This window comes from Phycodurus eques, chromosome 2, assembly GCF_024500275.1.
Source record: "Phycodurus eques isolate BA_2022a chromosome 2, UOR_Pequ_1.1, whole genome shotgun sequence".
Classification (NCBI taxonomy): domain Eukaryota; kingdom Metazoa; phylum Chordata; class Actinopteri; order Syngnathiformes; family Syngnathidae; genus Phycodurus; species Phycodurus eques.
Window position 1 is genome coordinate 1,780,026 of NC_084526.1, and position 19,861 is coordinate 1,799,886.

The window sequence follows — 19,861 nt, forward strand, 5'->3', positions numbered from 1 at the left end:
CCGGGGGGCGGAGCCCGTCGTCGACCTGCTGACTTACAGACTGCAGTTCAGACCACCAACCCAACAGCACAAGTTCACTGTCCTTTTATATAGTGGGTCGTACTTTTGGGTGGTGTAGTCTACTTTTATGTACAACCCCAATTGCAATGAAGTTGGGATGCTGCAACACGTTCCCAAAAAAGTTGGGACAGGTGGCAAAAAAAGACGGAGAAAGTGGAGGAAGGCTCATCAAACACCTGCTTGGAACATCCCACAGGTGAACGGGCCAATTGGGAACAGGTGGGCGCCATGATTGAGCTCCCTGAATTGCGCAGTCGTTCACAAGCAAAGATGGGGCGAGGTTCACCTCTTTGTGAACAAGTGCGGGAGAAAATAGTCCAACAGTTTAAGGACAATGTTCCTCAACGGACAATTGCAAGCAATTGAGGGATTTCATCATCTACGGTCCGTAATATCATCGAAAGGTTCAGAGAATCTGGAGAAATCACTGCACGGAAGCGGCGAGGCCCAAAACCCACATTGAACGCCCGTGACCTTCGATCCCTCAGGCGGCGTTGCATCAAAAACCGACATCGATGTGTTAAGGATATCACCGCGTGGGCTCAGGAGCACTTCAGAAAACCAATGTCAGTAAATACAGTTCAGCGCTACATCCGTACGTGCAACCTGAAACTCTACTATGCAAAGCAAAAGCCATTTATCAACAACACCGAGAAACGCCGCCGGCTTCTCTGGGCCCGAGCTCCTCTAAGATGGACCGATGCAAAGTGGAAAAGTGTTCTGTGGTCAAATGGTTCAAATTGTTTTTGGAAATTATGGACGTCGTGTCCTCCGGGCCAAAGAGGAAAAGAACCATCCGGACTGTTACGGACGCGAAGTTCAAAAGCCAGCATCTGTGATGGTATGGGGCTGTGTTAGTGCCAATGGCATGGGTAACTTACACATCTGTGAAGGCACCATTCATGCTGAAAGGTACATACAGGTTTTGGAGAAACATACGCTGCCATCCAAGCGACGTTTTTTTCACGAACGCCCCTGCTTATTTCAGCAAGACAATGCCAAACCACATTCTGCACGCGTTACAACAGCGTGGCTTCGTCGTAAAAGAGTGCGGGTACGAGACTGGCCTTCCTCCAGTCCAGACCCCGGATTGCTCAAACCAATCAAGTTGATCAGTTTGAACATGAACTATCTTGTCTCTGTAGTGGATTCAATGAAATATAGGTCGCACATGATTTGCAAATCATTGTATTCTGTTTTGATGTATGTTTAACACAACGTCCCACCTTCATTGGAATTGGTTGCAATTTCGTGTCGTACTCTACTGTAGTGTACCGTTGTTTACTTTTGTGTAGCGGACTCCTGTGCACTGTAATGTTGTGTGTACTTTGGAGTCGTGTACAACTGTGTCGTTTTGTGTAGTGTACTCCCTCTTTCGCTTCACATTGTGCCTGTTCGTAGTAACCGAAAAAAGGTCATGACCTCGGCGTGTGTGTTGCTCGGAATGTCGCACACATGCAGTCATGCCTCCGCCTCCTCGTCTCCTTCCCCGAATCATCCCTCATGGCGGGATGCCGACCGGGGCGACGGGATTATTTGGACATTCCGGAGCATTCCGCAGACAAAAAAAGTGAAACGCGAATCAAACCTTCAACCCCAGGGGGGGCAACCCCTGAGCTGAACGTTAGCACATCATGGGAAACGCCATTGACAGGCTAACGAATAGCATCCGTGTGGCGGTGTTATAACCCTTGAAGTAGCAAAATACATTTATGAACCTATTATTTAAGAAAATAAAAAAAAAATAAACAATTGTGTGAAATTGTTTATTTTACAATCTTTTTATTGTATTTAAAATCATTGAAACATTTGATACAAATAAATACAAACAACGATGTAATGTTTATTTATTTTATTCAAAATAAACTAACCAATTATTTAAAATAATTCTACATGTAAAAAAATATATATACTTTTATTTCAAATATGTTTACCAATTATTGAAATAAAACAACTGTACATGCACAAGTGTTTGTATACGTTGTAAAATAAATGAGTTATTTAGTCAGGTTTATTTGTGTAGCCCTTGATCACAGTTGGCAAAGATTGACATTTAACATTAATCAGTTAAATGTGGAAAAATAATGAGATCTATGTCAAATTGTGAATTTTACAAGTATGTTCAATTTACAACAAATTAACACACTGATTTTGTACTAAAAGAAATAAAAATTTTGAATGTTGATGTAAACATTGTTATTTGGCAAATATTTTGGGTTGCACTGTATACCCAAAAAAATGGATGTACCCATTATTTAATGAGATAACGAAGATGAAATAGAATTGGAGAATTCAAATAAAAGACATTTTTACAGACCAATTTTAGGAAAAAACAAGTATGTTCTTAAGACACCCGGATTTAATCCAAATTTTGGTGCCGCCCAAATGACGGGCACCAGCGCACTTTTCCTCCATTCCTCAGGCATCTTCTCACCCGCTAGAATTCTATTGAACAAGCTGGTCAAAAACTCCACAGCCACCTCTCCGAGATGCTTCCATACCTCCACAGGAATGTCAGCAGGACCAACTGCCTTTCCATTTTTCATCCTCTTGAATGCCTTTCTAACTTCCCCCTTTACTAATCATTGCCACTTCCTGGTCCACCACACTTGCCTCTTCTACTCTCCCTTCCCTCTCATTTTCCTCATTCATCAACTCCTCGAATTATTCTTTCCATCTAGCTAGCACACCGCTGGCACCAGTCAACATATTTCCAATCTCTAGCCTTAATCAGCCTAACCTGCTGCACATCCTTCCCATCTCTATCCCTCTGTCTGGCCAGCCTGTGTCGATCCTTTTCTCCTTCTTTCGTGTCCAACCTGCCATACATGTCCTCATATGCCTCTTCTTTGGCCTTTGCCACCTCGACCTTTGCCCTGTGTCGCATCTCAATGTATTCCTTTCGCCTCTCTGGTCCAGTCTTCTGGAAGCTCCTCCCGTCCACCGAGAGCCTGTCTCACCTCCTCCCGAAAAAAGCTGCACAACACTAGTCCTGTCTCAGCTTCCACCACGTGGTTCTCTTCTCTGCCTTTCTCTTCCTCATCTTCCTCCCCACCGCCAGAGTCCTCTTACACACCAGCATCCTATGCGGTCTCGCCACACTCTCCCCTCCCACTACCTTACAGTCGGTAACCTCCTTCAGATGACATCGTCTGCACAAGATGTAATCCGCCTGTGTGCTTCTACCGCCGCTCTTGTCTGGCTGTCTTCACGACAGCCATTTCCTTACTTTTTGCAAAGTCTACCACCATCGGTCCCTCCGAGTTCCTTTCCTGGATGCCGTACTTCCCCATCCCTTCTTCATCGCCCCATGTTTCCTTCACCAACACGTCCCTGACAATCTGCACCCATCACGACTCTCTCTCTCTCTCTGTGTGGGATGCTCAGAACTACTTCGTCTCGCTCCTTCCAGAATTTCTCTTTCCCCTCTCGGTCGCATCCTACCCGAGGGGCATCGCCGCGAATCGCATGACGCCATAACACCCTCAAGTTCAAGTTCAAGTTTCATCCTCTGGTGGCACACGTGGTGAACTAGTGACATCACCAGCGCCCTGCGGAAACAGATGGTTCGCGGTGATTCATGTCACATGAGGGCCAGCCACCCTTGATGCATTGCCAGACAAGAAGATACTTACAAACCACCATTACCACGACATGGGGCCGTTGTCCATCCATTTTCTGTACAGTTTATCCTCACCAGTGTCGCGGGCGTGCTGCAGCCTATCCCAGCTATCTTCGGGCGAGAGGCGGGGTACAACCTGAACTGGTCGCCAGTCAATCGCAGGTCACGTATAAACAAACATACCATCCGCGCGCACATGCACACCTACGGGCAATTTACAGTCTTCAATCAGCCTACCACGCAGATTTTTGGGATGTGCTAGGAAACCGGAGTACCCGGAGAAAACCCACGCAGTCACGGGGAGAACATGCAAACTCCACACAGGCGGTGGGGCCGTTGTGTAAAACATAATTAAAAACAGAATACAATGATTCGCAAATCCTTTTCAACCTACCTTATATTGAAGTTGCCAAGAGCTTTGCGATGAAGGGACCCACACAATGAAGTACGTTATCATCTGCATAAAAATGAAACTTGGCTCGAGCCACACTATGAGCGAGAGTGAGCGCGAGAGCAGTGGGCCTGAGATTGAGCCCTGGTGAACTCCCTTACAGATATTGAGCCATTCAGATTTGTTGAGGGACCCGAGAACACTCTGTGATTGCACGAACGTCACTGAAGATATGCACAAAACACAATTATAAAACTAGAATATACTGTTAATTATTACGACTATAAAACGGTTACATTTTGTATACACATCATTTGGGTTGCATCACATATTTTGATATAAAGCATTATATTACGATACATTATTCTACCATAAAGACAAAAATAGGTTGCAACAATATAGAACAACTATTACAGGATAAACTACTACAATTTAATCAGGAAAAAAAATGTCAATTTAAGATCGTATAATTAAATTTAGCATTACAATAAAACGAGGAAAATTGTTTGCCTGTATGGTAAATTCAACTGTTAAGGGGAACAAAAAAATTAGTTTTTACTTTCATTTTTTCAACTTAAAAAAAAAATACAAAATACAAATCTTGACACAAGCATAACTCGATGATCTTTATCTTTGTCGAGGACAAAAGTGTTAACTTAATGGAAAAAAAATACACACAAAACACATTGAAGTCATTATCATGGAAATTATGTTTGCATTGTTCCACTTTTCCTCATCACCTTTCTTTGATGATGTTTGATCATCTTGTCCCGAAAAGTGTCGAAAAAGAACGTTTCATAAAATAAGCACACAAACGCAGTCTTTTTGTAAAATACATTTAATCCCTTTTATATTTGGGCAAACAAGTCACCAGGAGCAGGGTGGCGGTGGGAGGGGCCTATGGGCTGGTGGCAGCCAATCAGAGTGCAGCCACTTCAGCGCACACTCGTGGCCCCGCCCGCATCTCCGCCCCCTCAGGACGTACCAGAGAAACGAGGCATCTGCTAATTAATTACTAATTAGTACTTTTGAGTGTAAATACGACGACGACGAGAAGAAGACACTGAAGAGGAGGCGGCGGCGTCTGATTGGTCGATGGCTCGTTAAGGTTGATCTCCGCGAATAGGGACGACACGTTAGCAACAATAGCGACGGTGGCGTCGAGCACAAATAACACTTTCGATACGATTCTCCTCCAACACACGAGCGTCAAAATGTTTCACGACGCAAATGGAACGGAAACTACGAGACCAGGCAGGGGCGTCCAAACAGCGGTTATTAAACATGCAAATGTCGTGTAGCAGTTAATATTTCGAGATCAAAACAAACATTCAAATTTGTTCTCTTCGGCGTAATTCCTTCATTCATCCTGAATCGCGTGCGTAAACGTTTTCGCCGCTTTCCGTAAACACGATTCGTGGGCGAAGCGGTTAAAATCCATTTCAACGACAAAACAATACGACTTTTTTTTTTTTTTTTTGCAGTGTAACAATCTGACGTCGTTTTTTGTATTTGTATTTTTGTCGTACAGATTTTGCCACTTTTCTGAACGAAACATGCAAATGTTTTATGGTTAAAGAAAAAAAAGAATCCTACAACAACCTCGACATCGCTGTCTTCTATATTGTATAAAAAATATGCCACAGGCCAAAAATAATCGTAACGTTGCAGATTTTTTCGCGTTGCCTTTGATGTTTTGTAATCCTGGCTAATGCTAGCTAATGATTTCGGTGATCATTATAGCAAAAAGCATCATATTCTGCCACTTTTGTTTACGTTGCTTGCGTGGTCATGTCAGCGAAGCTATGCCACGTTTTGTGTAATTGTTAAAGCAAAAATCATCAACATTTTTAACTTTTTTCGTTCATCTGTTTTGGGATCTTTCCATTAAAAAAATAAAAATAAAAAAAAAATAAAAAATAAAAAAACAGGCAGAAAAAATTTGCCACTTTTGCATAGTCAACATGCTAATATCGGGGAGGCTAGGCTAAGTGTGTTATCGTTACAGCAACAAACAAAAAAATCTCAGAACATTACGACTTTTCCCCCCCGTGGTCTTCTTTAATTAATAATAATAATTAAAAAAAAAAAATCCAGAAAGATTTCAAGACTTCTTTATTGAAGTTTTTTTTGTTGTTATTTATTTATTTTTTTAATTCGAACAAACATTTTTTTATTTAAATTTTTTCATTTTTTCTTGGATTATTTTGGGAGTCCTTCATAAATGCAGGTAACGTTTGCATTCATTTTAAAAAACGAAAAAAATGTATTTGAACATCCGTGCCTGACACGTGGACCAATGGACTTCAATTTTTGAGCTGAAGGTGTTTTTTTTTTTTTTTTTTTTTTTTTTTTTTTAAGCACATTTAACGCACGTGAGCATGCGACCGAGCGGCGGACAGCATCCAGACTTCGGTTCCAGCTTTCCCAAAACGTGCGACAGTCAAGCGAGTGAACGCGACGTGAGAGCACCATCGTCTGGCAGTGCACGATAGATCCATGCGCTCAAAAAGCACTGTTAATACATGTATATATATATGTATATATATATGTATATATATATTTACACACAGTTTATACATCAAACAGTGGGGGCGGGGGGGGGCGACATGTTAATGACCAGCGTGCCCTCCTCAAACGTGCCCTTCGGGCACCTTTGTGGCAAAACTATACATGCGAATTGTCATGCATGAATATCTTTTTCGGATCATTTCAATGTGCAAGCAAGCAAATGAATTTTGTCGCAAATCTTCGACATGTTCAAGGTTAATTAGAACCCTTCTACTTATTATATGGGACATTTTTTAAATATTTTAATTTTCTCCCAAAATGATGGTCAAATGAAAAAAAAAAAAAAAAATGGAGAAAAATGGGCACAAAATGCCAGAGGAGGGCACCCGGGTTTTTAAAAAGGAGGATATACCGTTGTGTATCTACATGTGGGTCGGGTTTAGGCGGGCTCCAGCATGGGGAATAAAAGACGGGCGGCGCGGGAACGCCGTCGTGCAGGAATCCAGCAAGCTAAATATGCTTCCCGCTCGGAGGAAAGGCGCCGGGAGCTTCTAGTAGACGGGACTGTTGCGGATGCCGCAGCACAGAACCATGCTGAAGATCATCTCGAAGATCTGCGCGCACACAAAGCACACCGAGGCGTTTAAAAAAAAAAAAAAAAAAAAAAAAAAAACGGTCGACCTCGTCGTCACGGCGACGGCGCTCCCCCCTCACCATGATGACGGCGACCACCAGGGCGGCGATGCCGATCAGGTAGATCTTGTCGGAGAACAGCTCGCTGATGCGGTCGTGACAGCTCTGGAATGCGGCAGGAAAGTAAAATAAAATATATATATATACATTTTATTTAATATTTTATTTTATTATTTTTTATTTATTATTATTTTTTTTTATACAAGTAAAATAAAAAAAATAAAAAAAATATATATATATATATCGTTATATTCAATATCAAGTACATGATGAAACGATACACAACTGACAACGACTCCAACTAATCATCATATTCATCGTTATCAGAACAATGCTTCTCATTCCTAGTTTGTGTTCGTGAACTTACGTAGGGCGTTCCGGAGCTGGGACAGAGGTCGGTGACGCCCAGCATGTCCGTGAACTGCGTCAGCAAGGACGTGCCTTGACCCTTGCCGCAGCAGCTCAGCTACAACAAACAACAAGTCGACACGTCCAGTTCCTTATTCCTGGAATCGTCGGCAATTCGTACGAGCGTACCGTCTCGTGGAAGACTTTGAGCACGGAGGCGGCCGCCCTCTTCTTCTCCGCGTCGGCGGTGACGCTCTGCGTCATGGCTTTGTCGTAGATGGAGTCGTAATAGTTGATCATCTCCTTGGAAACCTGACGCGCCGCGCACACACACACACACACACAAAAATAAATAAATAAAAAAAAAATAAAAAAACTTTACAAACCAGAAAAACCTCCCTTTGTCACTCGTCCTTCTTTTCCTTTAATTCTCCCATTCTTCCCTTGCCCTTCCTCCCTTCTCTCCGTGTTTCCATCCTTCCTGTATCCCTCTTTCATTCCCTCCTCCCCCCCATCCTTTTTCTTCTTGTCTTCCTTATGATTGAAAAGGTGCATTTGTGCTGGTGGCGTGCGTGCGTGCGTGCGGCGTCTTACGGTGTCTTTGTGCATGAAGCCCCAGATTCCGGCGGCCACTTCGCAGGCAAACAGGATGACGAGGCAGGCGAAGAACTGAAGAGAAAGAGCGCGAGAAGAGCGGTCGTGAACGCGCGCGGACCCGGCGGCGAGATTTGCGCCGGCGAGCGACTGACCGTTCCCAGCAGGCATTGCGACTCCTGGATGGCGCCGTAGCAGCCCAGGAAGCCCACCACCATCATCACCGCGCCCACCGCGATCAGAATGTGCACGCCTGGCGAACACAATTGAATTGCACAATGCTACATAAAAAGATCGAAATAGAAAAAGCTAGCATAAAAAATAAAAATCATATATATATATATATATGTATATATATATATATATATATATATATCATTGGAAATACACATGTAAATGCAAATGCATCATGCAAAAGAATGGGAACAAAAGTTTGTTTTCAAAAGAAAATAAATGTAAGAATATTACAAAATAAGAATGAGAGAGAATATAGATAGAAGCATACCACATCAAACAAAGAGTGAAAACTAAAATAATTCTGGACTAATGAAACAAATAAATAAGAAAATATGGTCTATTCTTGCAAAATAGCTTCAAAGGGAAAGATGTAATGATTCCGAATGGCCAACAGAGGGCAGCGTGCTATTTAGTTAGCAGGCCTGAGTCGCGCTCACAGGAAGTCATTTCCCTTGGTTTCTCTCTCTCTTTCTTCCTCTTTCGGAGAACAGACGAACAATATCAGTGAAATACAGCGCATAATAATAATAATAATAATAATAATAATAATAAAGGTCTCTTGCAATCACTGCGTATTATTTTTACGACGAATTGAGCTTTTTTGGGGGCCTCAACACGCCCCAAATGTCACAAATGTTCCCCCATCCGAAACCTCACTCAGTCGGAGAGTTGGAAAAATTGAGCCGGACACGAGCCTCGTGATTTCGCGCACCAAAAAGTCTTCGGGGACCTACGCCCCGAATTGAACAGGAAGTCGGCCATTTTGGTTAGAAGCAGCCATCTTGAGCCAACCGCAGGCCGGGGGGGGGGGTATTCCTCGAACTCCTCTCGCGGCGTCGACGTTTGACGAAAACGTGTGCGCGAGGGCGGCCACGCTCTCTTCCATGATTCGGTTCGTATCCGGGGGGGGGGGGGGGCTGTGATGTCATTGGGGTTGGAAGCAGAGCCCGGGCCATCGTCATCCTCACCTTCATCATCATTAGCCGCGCTTGTCAGGCGTAATTGAATTGTGGGCCAGCATCCGCGCTCCGTCCGCAGAGCCACTCGCGCTAATGCTCATTTGGAAATCGATGCCTTGGCCGAAAGCCCCGCTGCCGCCGCTCACGTCCATCCCTCCCTGGACGCCATAATTCCATTTTCCTTAAGCGTCCTTTCCTGTCCGTCTTGATCGAATCTGCTCCTCCGCCATTACGCGCGCAGCTGCTCGCCGACCTCGCAAGGGTTGCTATGGAAAGAGGGCGACGGCGCGAGGACCGCTGACCTGAGGCCAGACCTCCCTTGCTACACCGGATTGCCGGGATGAAAAGTCAATTGTCATTCGCTAACTACACACTTTGTGACGCGGCGAAGCTAATTGCGCTCGCGCTGTTCAGCCAGATGGCGCCAAAGGTTTGACGTCGAACAAGTAGAATATTTCCGACGTCCGAGCCGTCTGGAACGCAAGCCCGGCTAGCTCAGCTAGCTCTTGCTTGCCTAACAGCAAAGCGGCAACACCCGAGATGGTACCCGCAAACATCCGCCGGCAAAACAAATGCTAGCTCATCCTCATCGTCAGACCACGTTTTGGTTTGGCGGGAATGTTTTGAACGCAAACCAGTGGAATATTTTCGGCGTATGAAAAGTCCGAGTGCAGCGCGCGGTAGCTCGTTCCGCTCATAACGGTGGCGGTACGAAATACGTCGCCGACAAAAATAACACCTAGCTGCCGTTTCGTGCGGGGGAGGGGGGGGCAAAGGTTTACGTTCATCCTCCCAACACTTAATCTCCACTCCAGATGTGTTGAGCTAGCCACAATTAGCCAGCTATTGTTAAGGGACACAATGAAAGCCCCCCCCCCCCCCCCCCCCCCCCGCTACTTCCCGTTTCCTGGGACGTCGCTGGCTTTATTTTCAAAAAACAGATGTTGAAAGTTCACATCTTAGCTTTGGTCGCCATTCCTGGATGTTTTTTTTTGCCACTCCGACAGACTGGAACATTCCTTCCTTTGTTAGCGGAAAAAAGATGGAAGATTCCAGGGACGATCCCCCTCTGCGCCACTTCATTACTGTACTTAAGCAGATTTGGTTTTTCTCCGAGGTGTCTGTACTTTTGAGCATTTTTTTCTGATGACTTTTGACTTTTACTCACTCTGTTCCTTACTCTTTCAAAATAGGCTTTTTTGTTTGTTTTTTTTTATTCCCCTCAACATGAACGAGTCACATGACACAAGGGAGGAAAGGCCCTCATTGCTTTGGGATTTTTGTTGTTTTAAAAAACAATCAAAATCAGAAATTGGATTTGCTACTTTTAAAACCCTGCAGACGATCTCCAATTGCGCGCGATGCTTTTTTTTTTTTTCCCCCCCAAAGCTGGCCTTTGCATCCTTGACAATTACGGCACAGAAGTGCTGCGATCCCTTGACCAAATTCTCCCGAGTGGTTAGTGAGAACCCTCAAAGTGGCGGTTGTGCGCAGGAAATGACACATCCACTCGAGAGGAACTCGTGACTCATCAAATGTGCAGCTACGTGGGCAAACGGGGTCCGTCTATCACCTGGATCGCTAACGCCGAGACCGCTCAGATTTGAGAGGCTTCCGTTGTGCTAACTTCCAGGCAGCGGGGAGACGGCTCGGGGAGGGGGAGGAGGAGGGGGCGTTTGGGTGAAGGTTAGGGGGGAGGGAAGGAAGTGGAAGGGGGAAAAAAAAATAGAGACGCGAGACAGCGTGACTCGCATGCTAACCACCAGCAGATGGGGAAGGTAGGGAGGGGCCAGAGTGGAACGAAATCCAGTGGAAGGAAGGAGGGAAAATGTTCACACAGGAGGAGAAGAAGAGGGGAGGAGGAGGGGAGGGGCCAGTGAGGAATTCTTTCCGACACCAACGAGGCCTTTTCTCTTCTCCTCGGCTGGGGGACGACATCGCGGAGGAGTTTCTTCCATCACGTGACACCAAAATGCTTCTGTACGCTTTTCTTTCTTTTTTTTGCTCATTTACCGCCGAGCCGTCCCCGCTCATGCGACACGATGCGCGCCGGGGTCGCAAGGCGAGCCGCGACAAAGCGTCGGAAAAACACTTTGCAGCTAAAGAGAGGTCAGGACTGGAAAAGTGGGCGTCAACGGGACCAGTTTAGGGACCAAGGTGCCTTGACATACAAGGACGTCCCACGTACAAGTTCTTCCAGATACGAGCCGTTGTCCGGCCCGTGTCGCATATATTCTTTATCCTCTGTGAAAAACATCTCATACGATTTCACCTGTTCATGTTTTTATTCTTGTCTCTTTTTGGGCAAAAAAAAAATAAAATGGCAGATTTTTTTAATTTTAATTTTTTTATTTTTATGTTTGTTAGAATGTCATGTCACCTTTGACAAAAAATTTAAAAAAATAAAAATGCGAAACAAAAAAAAGATGCGGGTTAATCTCGGACAATGAAATCCTTCGCCCGATTAATCGGTCGGGCCCTGTTGCCGTTATTAACATCATCGGTGTTCGAAGCGTGACGATAATACGACGACGCGACTTCCACACGCAAGCGGAATCACGTCTCGGACGTCCGTGCACGATTTATGTCGTTATGTCTTCCGACGTGGTAAATGCTCACCTTTCATACGATCTTGTCGATAATGGACGGCACATTTGTCCACATCAATGAAACCGCAGGAGATGCCATCCACTTATCGCGGCCATTAATAGTTAATGTCAATTAATGTCTCACCGACGGCAGCTAAAAGCTACTTGAAGTCGACTTCTTTACGCACGGCGTCGGTAAGACGTGTAGGCAAGACATGAAAGCAAAAACTATTAAATGATTAAAGTTAAGTCAACTATTCTTTGCATTCATTTATACGTTTTTGTTTGATTAAGACGCATGTATTTATTTGTATTTGTGTGTTGTTCATTTTGCCTCATTCAGTAATTTGTTATGCGATTTCATGTAAATATTAAAATATAATATGAATAATTCAGTAAAAACGATCATGAAATGATTGAATTCAAATACAATATTTGTTGCATTTATCTGGCCATTTTTGGCTAAAATTGGTTACAATATATTCATTTTTGCTCATTGATCTCATTTACTGTACATTTTTAAATATGAAAATAAACAACAATTTTGCACATACATTTTAATTTAACCATTTTTTATTATGATTATTGTTTATTAAAAATTAGTGCGTATCCTAAAATAGTTTGGGGGAAATCTATGATCTGATTTACTGTAAATTAAAAAAAAACAAACAATTTATTTAATTAAATAATGTTAATTGATTAATTTTAATTACCGTAAGTTCATTTTAAATAAAATAAAAAATAAAAAAAATCAGCTGAATTATTCGACTTTTTTTTTTTTTTTTTTTTTTTTAATGCTGTATTTCCATTAGCGAAGCAAAATTCCGCTGCGCGAGCGTTTTGTGTCGGGGACGCACGAAGGATGTTGCGGAAAAAAAATCGGCAGCGGCGGCTGAAAGCAAGCACGTACTGATGTAGAAGGTGCTGGGCGCCTGCTGTCCCTCAAAGTTGATCTCCAGCAGGCTGCTGGTCTGAGGCTCGTGTCGGAGCCACAGGGCCACGCCCAGAATCACGCATCCCGCCAGCTGAAAATGCACAAAAAAAACAAAAAAAAAACAACAAGGAAACGTGTCATAGGTCATCATCATCATCAATCCTTATATGCTTTTCTTCTTTACCTCAAAATCGATGTTGTGTGATCATCGCCCATTTGTCGACAGCAAGCGGAAGAACAGGGGCCGAGGAACACTTTTTTTTATTTTTTAATCAAAGGTGGACGTGTGTTTTTATACCTTTAAACGTGTAATGTGAACACTGTTGTGTTTCTTGCCATTCGGCAGTTTACTGGAAATTTCCACCACGAATCATAGATTGTGTGTTGAAACAAACCACATAACTTTGTCCTTACGAACGTCTGGTAGCTTAATGCTAATACATAATGTGAAACGCCATAGACGGGTTCACAGAAATCTTTGTTGCAGCGCCATGTCCATTGAATGAAATCATGACGCGCAAACTGTTGAATTCTTTACATTCTATTTAGTTAAGTTATTACTGTATGTTTTTAATTTTGGGGCGGCTGGAACGGATTCACGTTGTTTCCGTTCATTTCAATGGGGAAAGAGGATTTGGGATGCAAGCGGTCGGAACATATTCAATGGGGGGGGGGTAAAAAAAGAAAAAAGAAAAAGGTGAAGGCGCCACTGTGGGCTGCGCAGGCGAGTCAGACCGAGCGATGGGATTTATCATCCTCACAAACGATCCGCGTCTGCTCGTCGTCGCCGTGCCGACGCATCGTCTCGCCTCGGCTCCCTCGCCGCCGTTCCCGAGCGAAGGACGGCCGCTGCCCGGCAACCGCGGCGGCCGACAAACACGACACGCACGCGCGCGCGCACACACATGGGCGTTACCAGCGAGACAAGTCGGAGCGCTGCAAGAAGCTCCGCATGGAAACACTCTTGCTGCCTCGTAAACTTTTTATATTTATTTATAGAGGCCAATGCCGCAAATGTGCAACAGTTTGGAGTTTTCCGGAAAACTAGGCCTCAATCTAAAGAAAGGGGCAAGCAAGCTTTTGTGCGCAAGGGCCACATTTTTAGTTTCTAAACGGCCAGACGGGCCAACTCATTTGTAGATGAGGTTGGGGTGGGGCAAAAAAAACGTTGAAAAGATTGCAATTCAGCTCATTTTAAACTGTATTATTTACGATTCCTTCTACTAGAATTTACCATTTTTCTTTTATAAATAAAAAAAGACTTCACTATTATTTGGTATTTTAAATAAAACATTTTATTTGAATACATAATTTATGCTCATTTTTAAATGTATTATTATGACCTATTACTTATGCAGTACGTCAGACGACTGCAACGAAGTCTTGTATTCCGACACCACCGCATCACGATCACATTTACGATCACTGGGCTTTATCTCGTCAACTCGAACGCGACCGGATACACTCGTTACCACGGCAATCGGTAGAGGATTTGAATTGAGGTACGTTCGCGTACTTTGAATACGATACGGCTCGCGAGCAGGCAACCAAACGTTATGTAGCCTAGCAAGCTAGTGCTAGCACGAACGGTGGGACGTAAACACGCCGCCGTTCTGTCGAATCGTGCTCTAAAGTTTCGGTGTGGGTGAAGTCATTTCATTAAAAGTAATTTTATTACAGTAAGTTATTTCTGTCATGTTGCAATGTTGGTTTAAATAGAAATAGAGGAACAAAGATACATTATTGATCGTAAAGATCCTTTTTGGACACCTCTAGTCTACATGGAATATTCCGTGTGTATACAGATTATTTATTGATACATGTATTTGACGACCTCCTACGATGCTTCTGACTATTCTTGCCGCGGTTCGTTTGCACGGAGATATTTGTGGAATTTGGATTTTTATGTTTTAGTTCTTCTTGTGTGGGGCTTCTGTCCACTTTACTGCAGTAAAAGGGGGATTTCCCCACAGCTGGACTAGTAAAAGGCCTCTTCTAGTCTACTTTGTATTCTTTTCGTCCAGGACTTTGTTTTCTTCTAATTCGTACGCCAAGCGGCACAAAGACAAAGACGCTTGCGGAACACGTGCCGATCGGTCCGCCATCTGTTGCTCGCGCATTCCGCAGAGCGGCGGCGGGGGGGGGGGGGGGGGTTAGCTAACACGGCAGCTACAGTGCGTCGTAAGACGGGGAAAAACACCATTCGAGACTGGAGCTCGACCGATCGCAATCGAGGCGGCCCATTGGCCAATCGGAGAGCGGCTGCTTCAAACGTGACCAAGCTGGGGTCTATTTCAGGAGATTTGAGGGGGGGGGGGGGGGGGGGGGGGAACAGAATGCGGGCCATGTCGGCGGAGGAGCGGGGGGATGGTGTTCCCATAAGACTCCCCCTCCCCCCAACTCACAGGGAGGCGCCCCTCCTACTCGTGGCACTCAGTGTCCGTCCGGCTGTGATTTAGGAGCTAATAACGCTAAAAGCTCCAAAGTGGGCTAACTTCTTATGAAGTCAGAAGGGCTTTTTTTGGGGGGTGGGGGGGTCGTCGTCTCCGTTACTAAAAGACCGCAAGACAATCTCGTGCTTTGGAATTTGACTAAAATGTCGACTGAAGCCGCACAAATGTCGAAATTCGAACCGTGTATGACGCCGGCACGGGCAGGAATCGGATTCTGAATGAGCATAACAATATTGTGGTTTTTCACGCTGCCACAATTAAGAGCTCGAAAATGTGTGAACATAGAAAGAAAGCAAAACAACTGCATTGTCCGAAACAAAATCAAAATGTACTCCAGGAGTAAAAGTGCTTATTTCTCGGGAAACGAGTCGCTACTTTTCTTTGTGATGTAATGTCAGCGCAGAAACAAAATGAACGCGAGCCACGCTTTGTGGGCGGCCTCCGATATTGCCGCATTTCTTTGGCCAATTGTAGACGCGCTAACTCTCGCAAACATTCATTTTCAGACAGCGCTCCCGTCACATATTTTTGCATTTCGGACGGAGCAGAAAGGCTAACAGTGGTGACAACGGGCCGAGATGAGCGTCGCGCAAGTCATTGAGTTTAACGTTAATGCAATTTACTAACATAACGCCGGCCCTTCTATTACCGTCATTTCTCGTGTATAATGCGCATTAAAATAACATGAAACGCGTTTCGCCTGGCCCGCCGTGTTTTCTTTCAAGAATTGTACCCAGCCTACAAATTCTGCCTGCGCAATCAAACAGATGAGCACAACTGCGTGTTTTGTCACTTGCGAAATAAAAAGCAGCGCTGTGAATTTCAAAATGACAGCAAGTAAATAAGTCTTCCGTGTTCAAATAAAGCGATTAACTTCAGAATCATTCTTTGAAAAAAAAACTAACAAAATACAGATAACACTTCATGTTTTGATCACATGAGTAGAAGCAAAACCATCCACTGTAAAAATACATGATACAAAGGTAGAAGGGTTTTCCAGAATTTTGAGGTCAACTTTGGGGGAGCGTGTTATACATGGGTGTGCATTATATACGAGAAATTGCGGTACTTATGAATACCGTTGAATCTGCGGCCAATTTATACGATGGCGATAAGTAGAGAGTGTGTGCGAACATTTGAAGTGTGTGCGCGCATGTGTGTGTGTGACAAGTAGCCAATGTACTAGCATCGTATCTGCAAGTAGCTACATTTTGAGTCAAGTACTGTCAGTGGGGGGGAAAAAAAAAAAAAAACGATTGCGAGTGGCAAAGTTTGTCAAAAAAAAATTATTTTCATATTTGTGTTTTGCTTTGCCTAATGTTTACGCTACCTAGTGACGTGCATACTCAATTCGCAGAGCTTTGAACTACGGAAGTTGCTAACATTTTATTTAAAAAAAACAAAAAAAACTGACAAATAAATTAATTGTTCAAATCGATCCATCCCCCAGCCCAAGTATGACATCACGTGAAATGTCAGTTGAGCGGCCTTAGCAGAATTAAATATTGTGTTTTTGCTATATCTTGGACATTATTTTTTTTTGTGGTGACACTTCAACAATCAATAATCATTACTATTAACTCATTCACCGCTGTGGACGTTCCCATCGGTCAATTGGAATACAAGCGTTCGTTGCCACGGACGTATATAGTCGTCAAGGAAGAGGGTCCGGCCCGGCTTGACGCAGCTCGTGGAGTAAATCGCAAACGTCGAAAAGCTGCCGACGCGCGGCGAGTCAGTGTTGGTCGCGGCGCTATTCGGAGTTATACATCTGTAAATACATGAAGATTTTGCTCTCAAAAGCACTTTTGCAGTCTCGATTTTGTTTGATCGCTTGGCGCGTCATAAAAGCAGCCAACGAGGAACAGTGCTTAACCTCCCGTTAGACCGGAATGTTAAAAATGAGGTGATGGACCTTTATCGGCTTACACACACACACACACGCGCACACAATAAGTGCAGCGGTGAGGCAATGACTTTTTTTAATGAGTGGCTATTAATGATCACTGATAATAATAATAAAAATAAATATGATTCTGATAAAGACGATCAAGCAGGGGTGGCACGCCAGGTCCAGTTTGTAATACGTTTTTTTTTTTTTTTTCATCAAATAGGTTATTTAAAAGATACTTATTTTTTGTTTATCCTGTTAAATATTTGGTTAATTGTAAATAATAAAATGTGTCTAAAAACTGTAAATATTTTGATGACTGTATTGATTATTTATAACTGACTGAATTATACACATTAAAATTGAATCATTAATCCCGTTTTGCGAAAATCCACCAATCATTGATGCTCCCTTATGAGTTATTATGAATATTATTGATATTATGGATTTGTCACTTCTTGCAGTAGACGGGTGACGTCAGCGCATGGATACGCCCCCCCCCACCCCACACACACACACACACACACAAAGTAACGCACCACAGTGTGTGGAAAGAAGGAATCAGAGCGGTGACTCAGTGGGAAGACCACCCAAAAAAAATAAAAAAATAAAATGAAATATCCCAGCGATGATTCAACATTTTTTACTTTTTACAACACACTCACTCGCCGTGTGTGCGTGGGCTCCACATGACAACATAACAGCCACACAAACTTGTCACTGCATGGAGGAACTCACCAACCAAAACCAACAACAACAACAACAAAAAGCGTCCGTGAGTCGTCGCACACGCATTCTCGCCCTGGTTCAAAATGGCGCTGGAAAACTGGGAAAATTAGTCATTTTCCCAGTTTTCCAGCGCCGACCTCCAACATTGTGTTTGTGGGCGTGTCCAGGTGTGTGACGTCATGTCGACATCGAATTGTCGCATTTTGGTGTGACAATGAAGGTGCGATTGCGCCGCGCTAGAACAGAAAGACAAGAACACACACACACACACACACACACACACACACACACATGGCCAGTCACATGCACAGCGATGGTCACCATTCAAAGTCTCGCGCACAAACTAAAACATACACACACCAAAACACTCACGCATTCATCCTCCCTCGCTCACACACGCACACACACTAAAACACTCACCCTCCTTCACACACACACACACACACACACACACACCAAAAGACTCACGCACTCACCACGCTCTCACACACACTCAAACACTCACTCATTCACAGTTTTTTTTGCGTGTGGTCGCCGATTTCATCTTTTTTTTGGTTGTTTTTTGTTTTTGTTTTTGGAGAGCCTTCGTGTGGTTAGTCGCCCACCACACGCAAGGCACAACGAGGCCGTTTTAAAGCAACAACAACAACAACGACGACGATAATAAGTCGAACAAGATGGTGTCTGACCCAGAAGATGAAGTTGAAGAAGAAGAGCAGGTACTTGATACATTTGGTGCAGCCTTCGACGCCCATGCTGACGGAGGAGATTGGTCACGCGTACGACGGGACTGGACGGGACGGCGGCGGCGGCGAAGATAACGGCTCCACCCAAGCTAGCCGAGCGAGCGCTCCGGACGGAGCTCCGCCCGGCGAGCCTCCAGCCAATCCGAGCCCGGCCACCCCGGCCCTCTTCCGGGCACGCCCCTCCGAGTGAGCGACGGCTCTTCCGGCCATTTTAGGCGCACGTATCGATGTTTTGCCGTCGTCAAAGACATTCATGCGTTTTGTGTGCCACTTACGAGGCCGTCCGGTGTCACGCAGCTACGTTTATGGATCTGTTTGGAGCCCAAATTGACCAAAGAGAGCACTCCCCGCTGATACTACAATTCCCAGAATGCAGCGCTACGGCGTCAAGTTCCGCCCAAAATAACAACGTTTTAACGTCTTAAGGTACACGTGTCCGTTTTTTTATGCCGCTTATTATGTTATCCAGGTCCTCGGGGAAGCTGGGGTGTTTCCCAAGTGAGTATCCTTAATGTATTCAAACCCCAAATTGGCGAACCTCTGGCGCACAGAGCCGATACTACAATTCCCAGCATGCACTGTGCTAGTTGCTGTTTCTTCGCTGCTAATGTCGCAATATCCAAGCATGTTTTTTGCCCTTTATCCTTTCACCGATGTTGAGCGAAGGTTCCTCCTGTTACCCACAATCCTTCGCAGCGGCAACAGCCCACCGATGAAGTTCAAAAGAAGCGAGATTCCGCCATCTCAAGACAGCAAAATACATTTGTCAACTAATTTTTTCTTCTTTTTTTTTTTAATGACACGCTCAAACACAAATACCATCCACTTCAACGTACTATATTATATTACCGTAATATGTTATTTTGACGTCTGTATTTGTATTTGTATTTGTATTATTATCTGTTTACGTTGCCATTTCACTATTATGATGCCACTTTTATGACTTATTTACTTTTTTTTTTTTTTACTTGCTTACTGATAAAAGTTGCAATCATATGAGGATAAAGTTGTATTTTTTTTTTCAAGTCAATTTTACAACAGTACCCTTCATCATAAAATGATGTCATTTTCCAAGAATAACAAATCTTACAAGATTGCCGACATA

The 19,861-nt window shown here is 44.0% G+C and overlaps 1 protein-coding gene across 1 annotated transcript; it reads right to left on the reverse strand.

The window, feature by feature from the left end:
• Nucleotides 1-4,895: 4,895 nt before the first annotated feature.
• LOC133395157 (CD81 antigen-like) lies at nucleotides 4,896-18,867 on the reverse strand. Its single transcript, XM_061663861.1, has 8 exons — nucleotides 18,700-18,867; nucleotides 12,914-13,028; nucleotides 8,375-8,472; nucleotides 8,220-8,294; nucleotides 7,815-7,937; nucleotides 7,645-7,743; nucleotides 7,299-7,382; nucleotides 4,896-7,198 (listed from the first exon to the last, which is right to left on the reverse strand). Exons 1-8 carry the CDS (start codon nucleotides 18,763-18,765, stop codon nucleotides 7,136-7,138), a joined length of 723 nt encoding a protein of 240 aa, XP_061519845.1. The 5' UTR covers nucleotides 18,766-18,867; the 3' UTR covers nucleotides 4,896-7,135.
• Nucleotides 18,868-19,861: the final 994 nt, after the last annotated feature.

What these genes read in the sequence shown, in the direction of transcription:
- LOC133395157 (XM_061663861.1), bottom strand. Translation starts at nt 18,765, where the DNA reads ATGGGCGTCGAAGGCTGCACCAAATGTATCAAGTACCTGCTCTTCTTC. An exon ending in GCCCAGCACCTTCTACATCA is followed by an intron (nt 8,473 to 12,913) that starts GTACGTGCTTGC and finishes TGTGTTCGCCAG; the next exon opens with GCGTGCACATTCTGATCGCG. An exon ending in CGCAATGCCTGCTGGGAACG is followed by an intron (nt 8,295 to 8,374) that starts GTCAGTCGCTCG and finishes CTTTCTCTTCAG; the next exon opens with TTCTTCGCCTGCCTCGTCAT.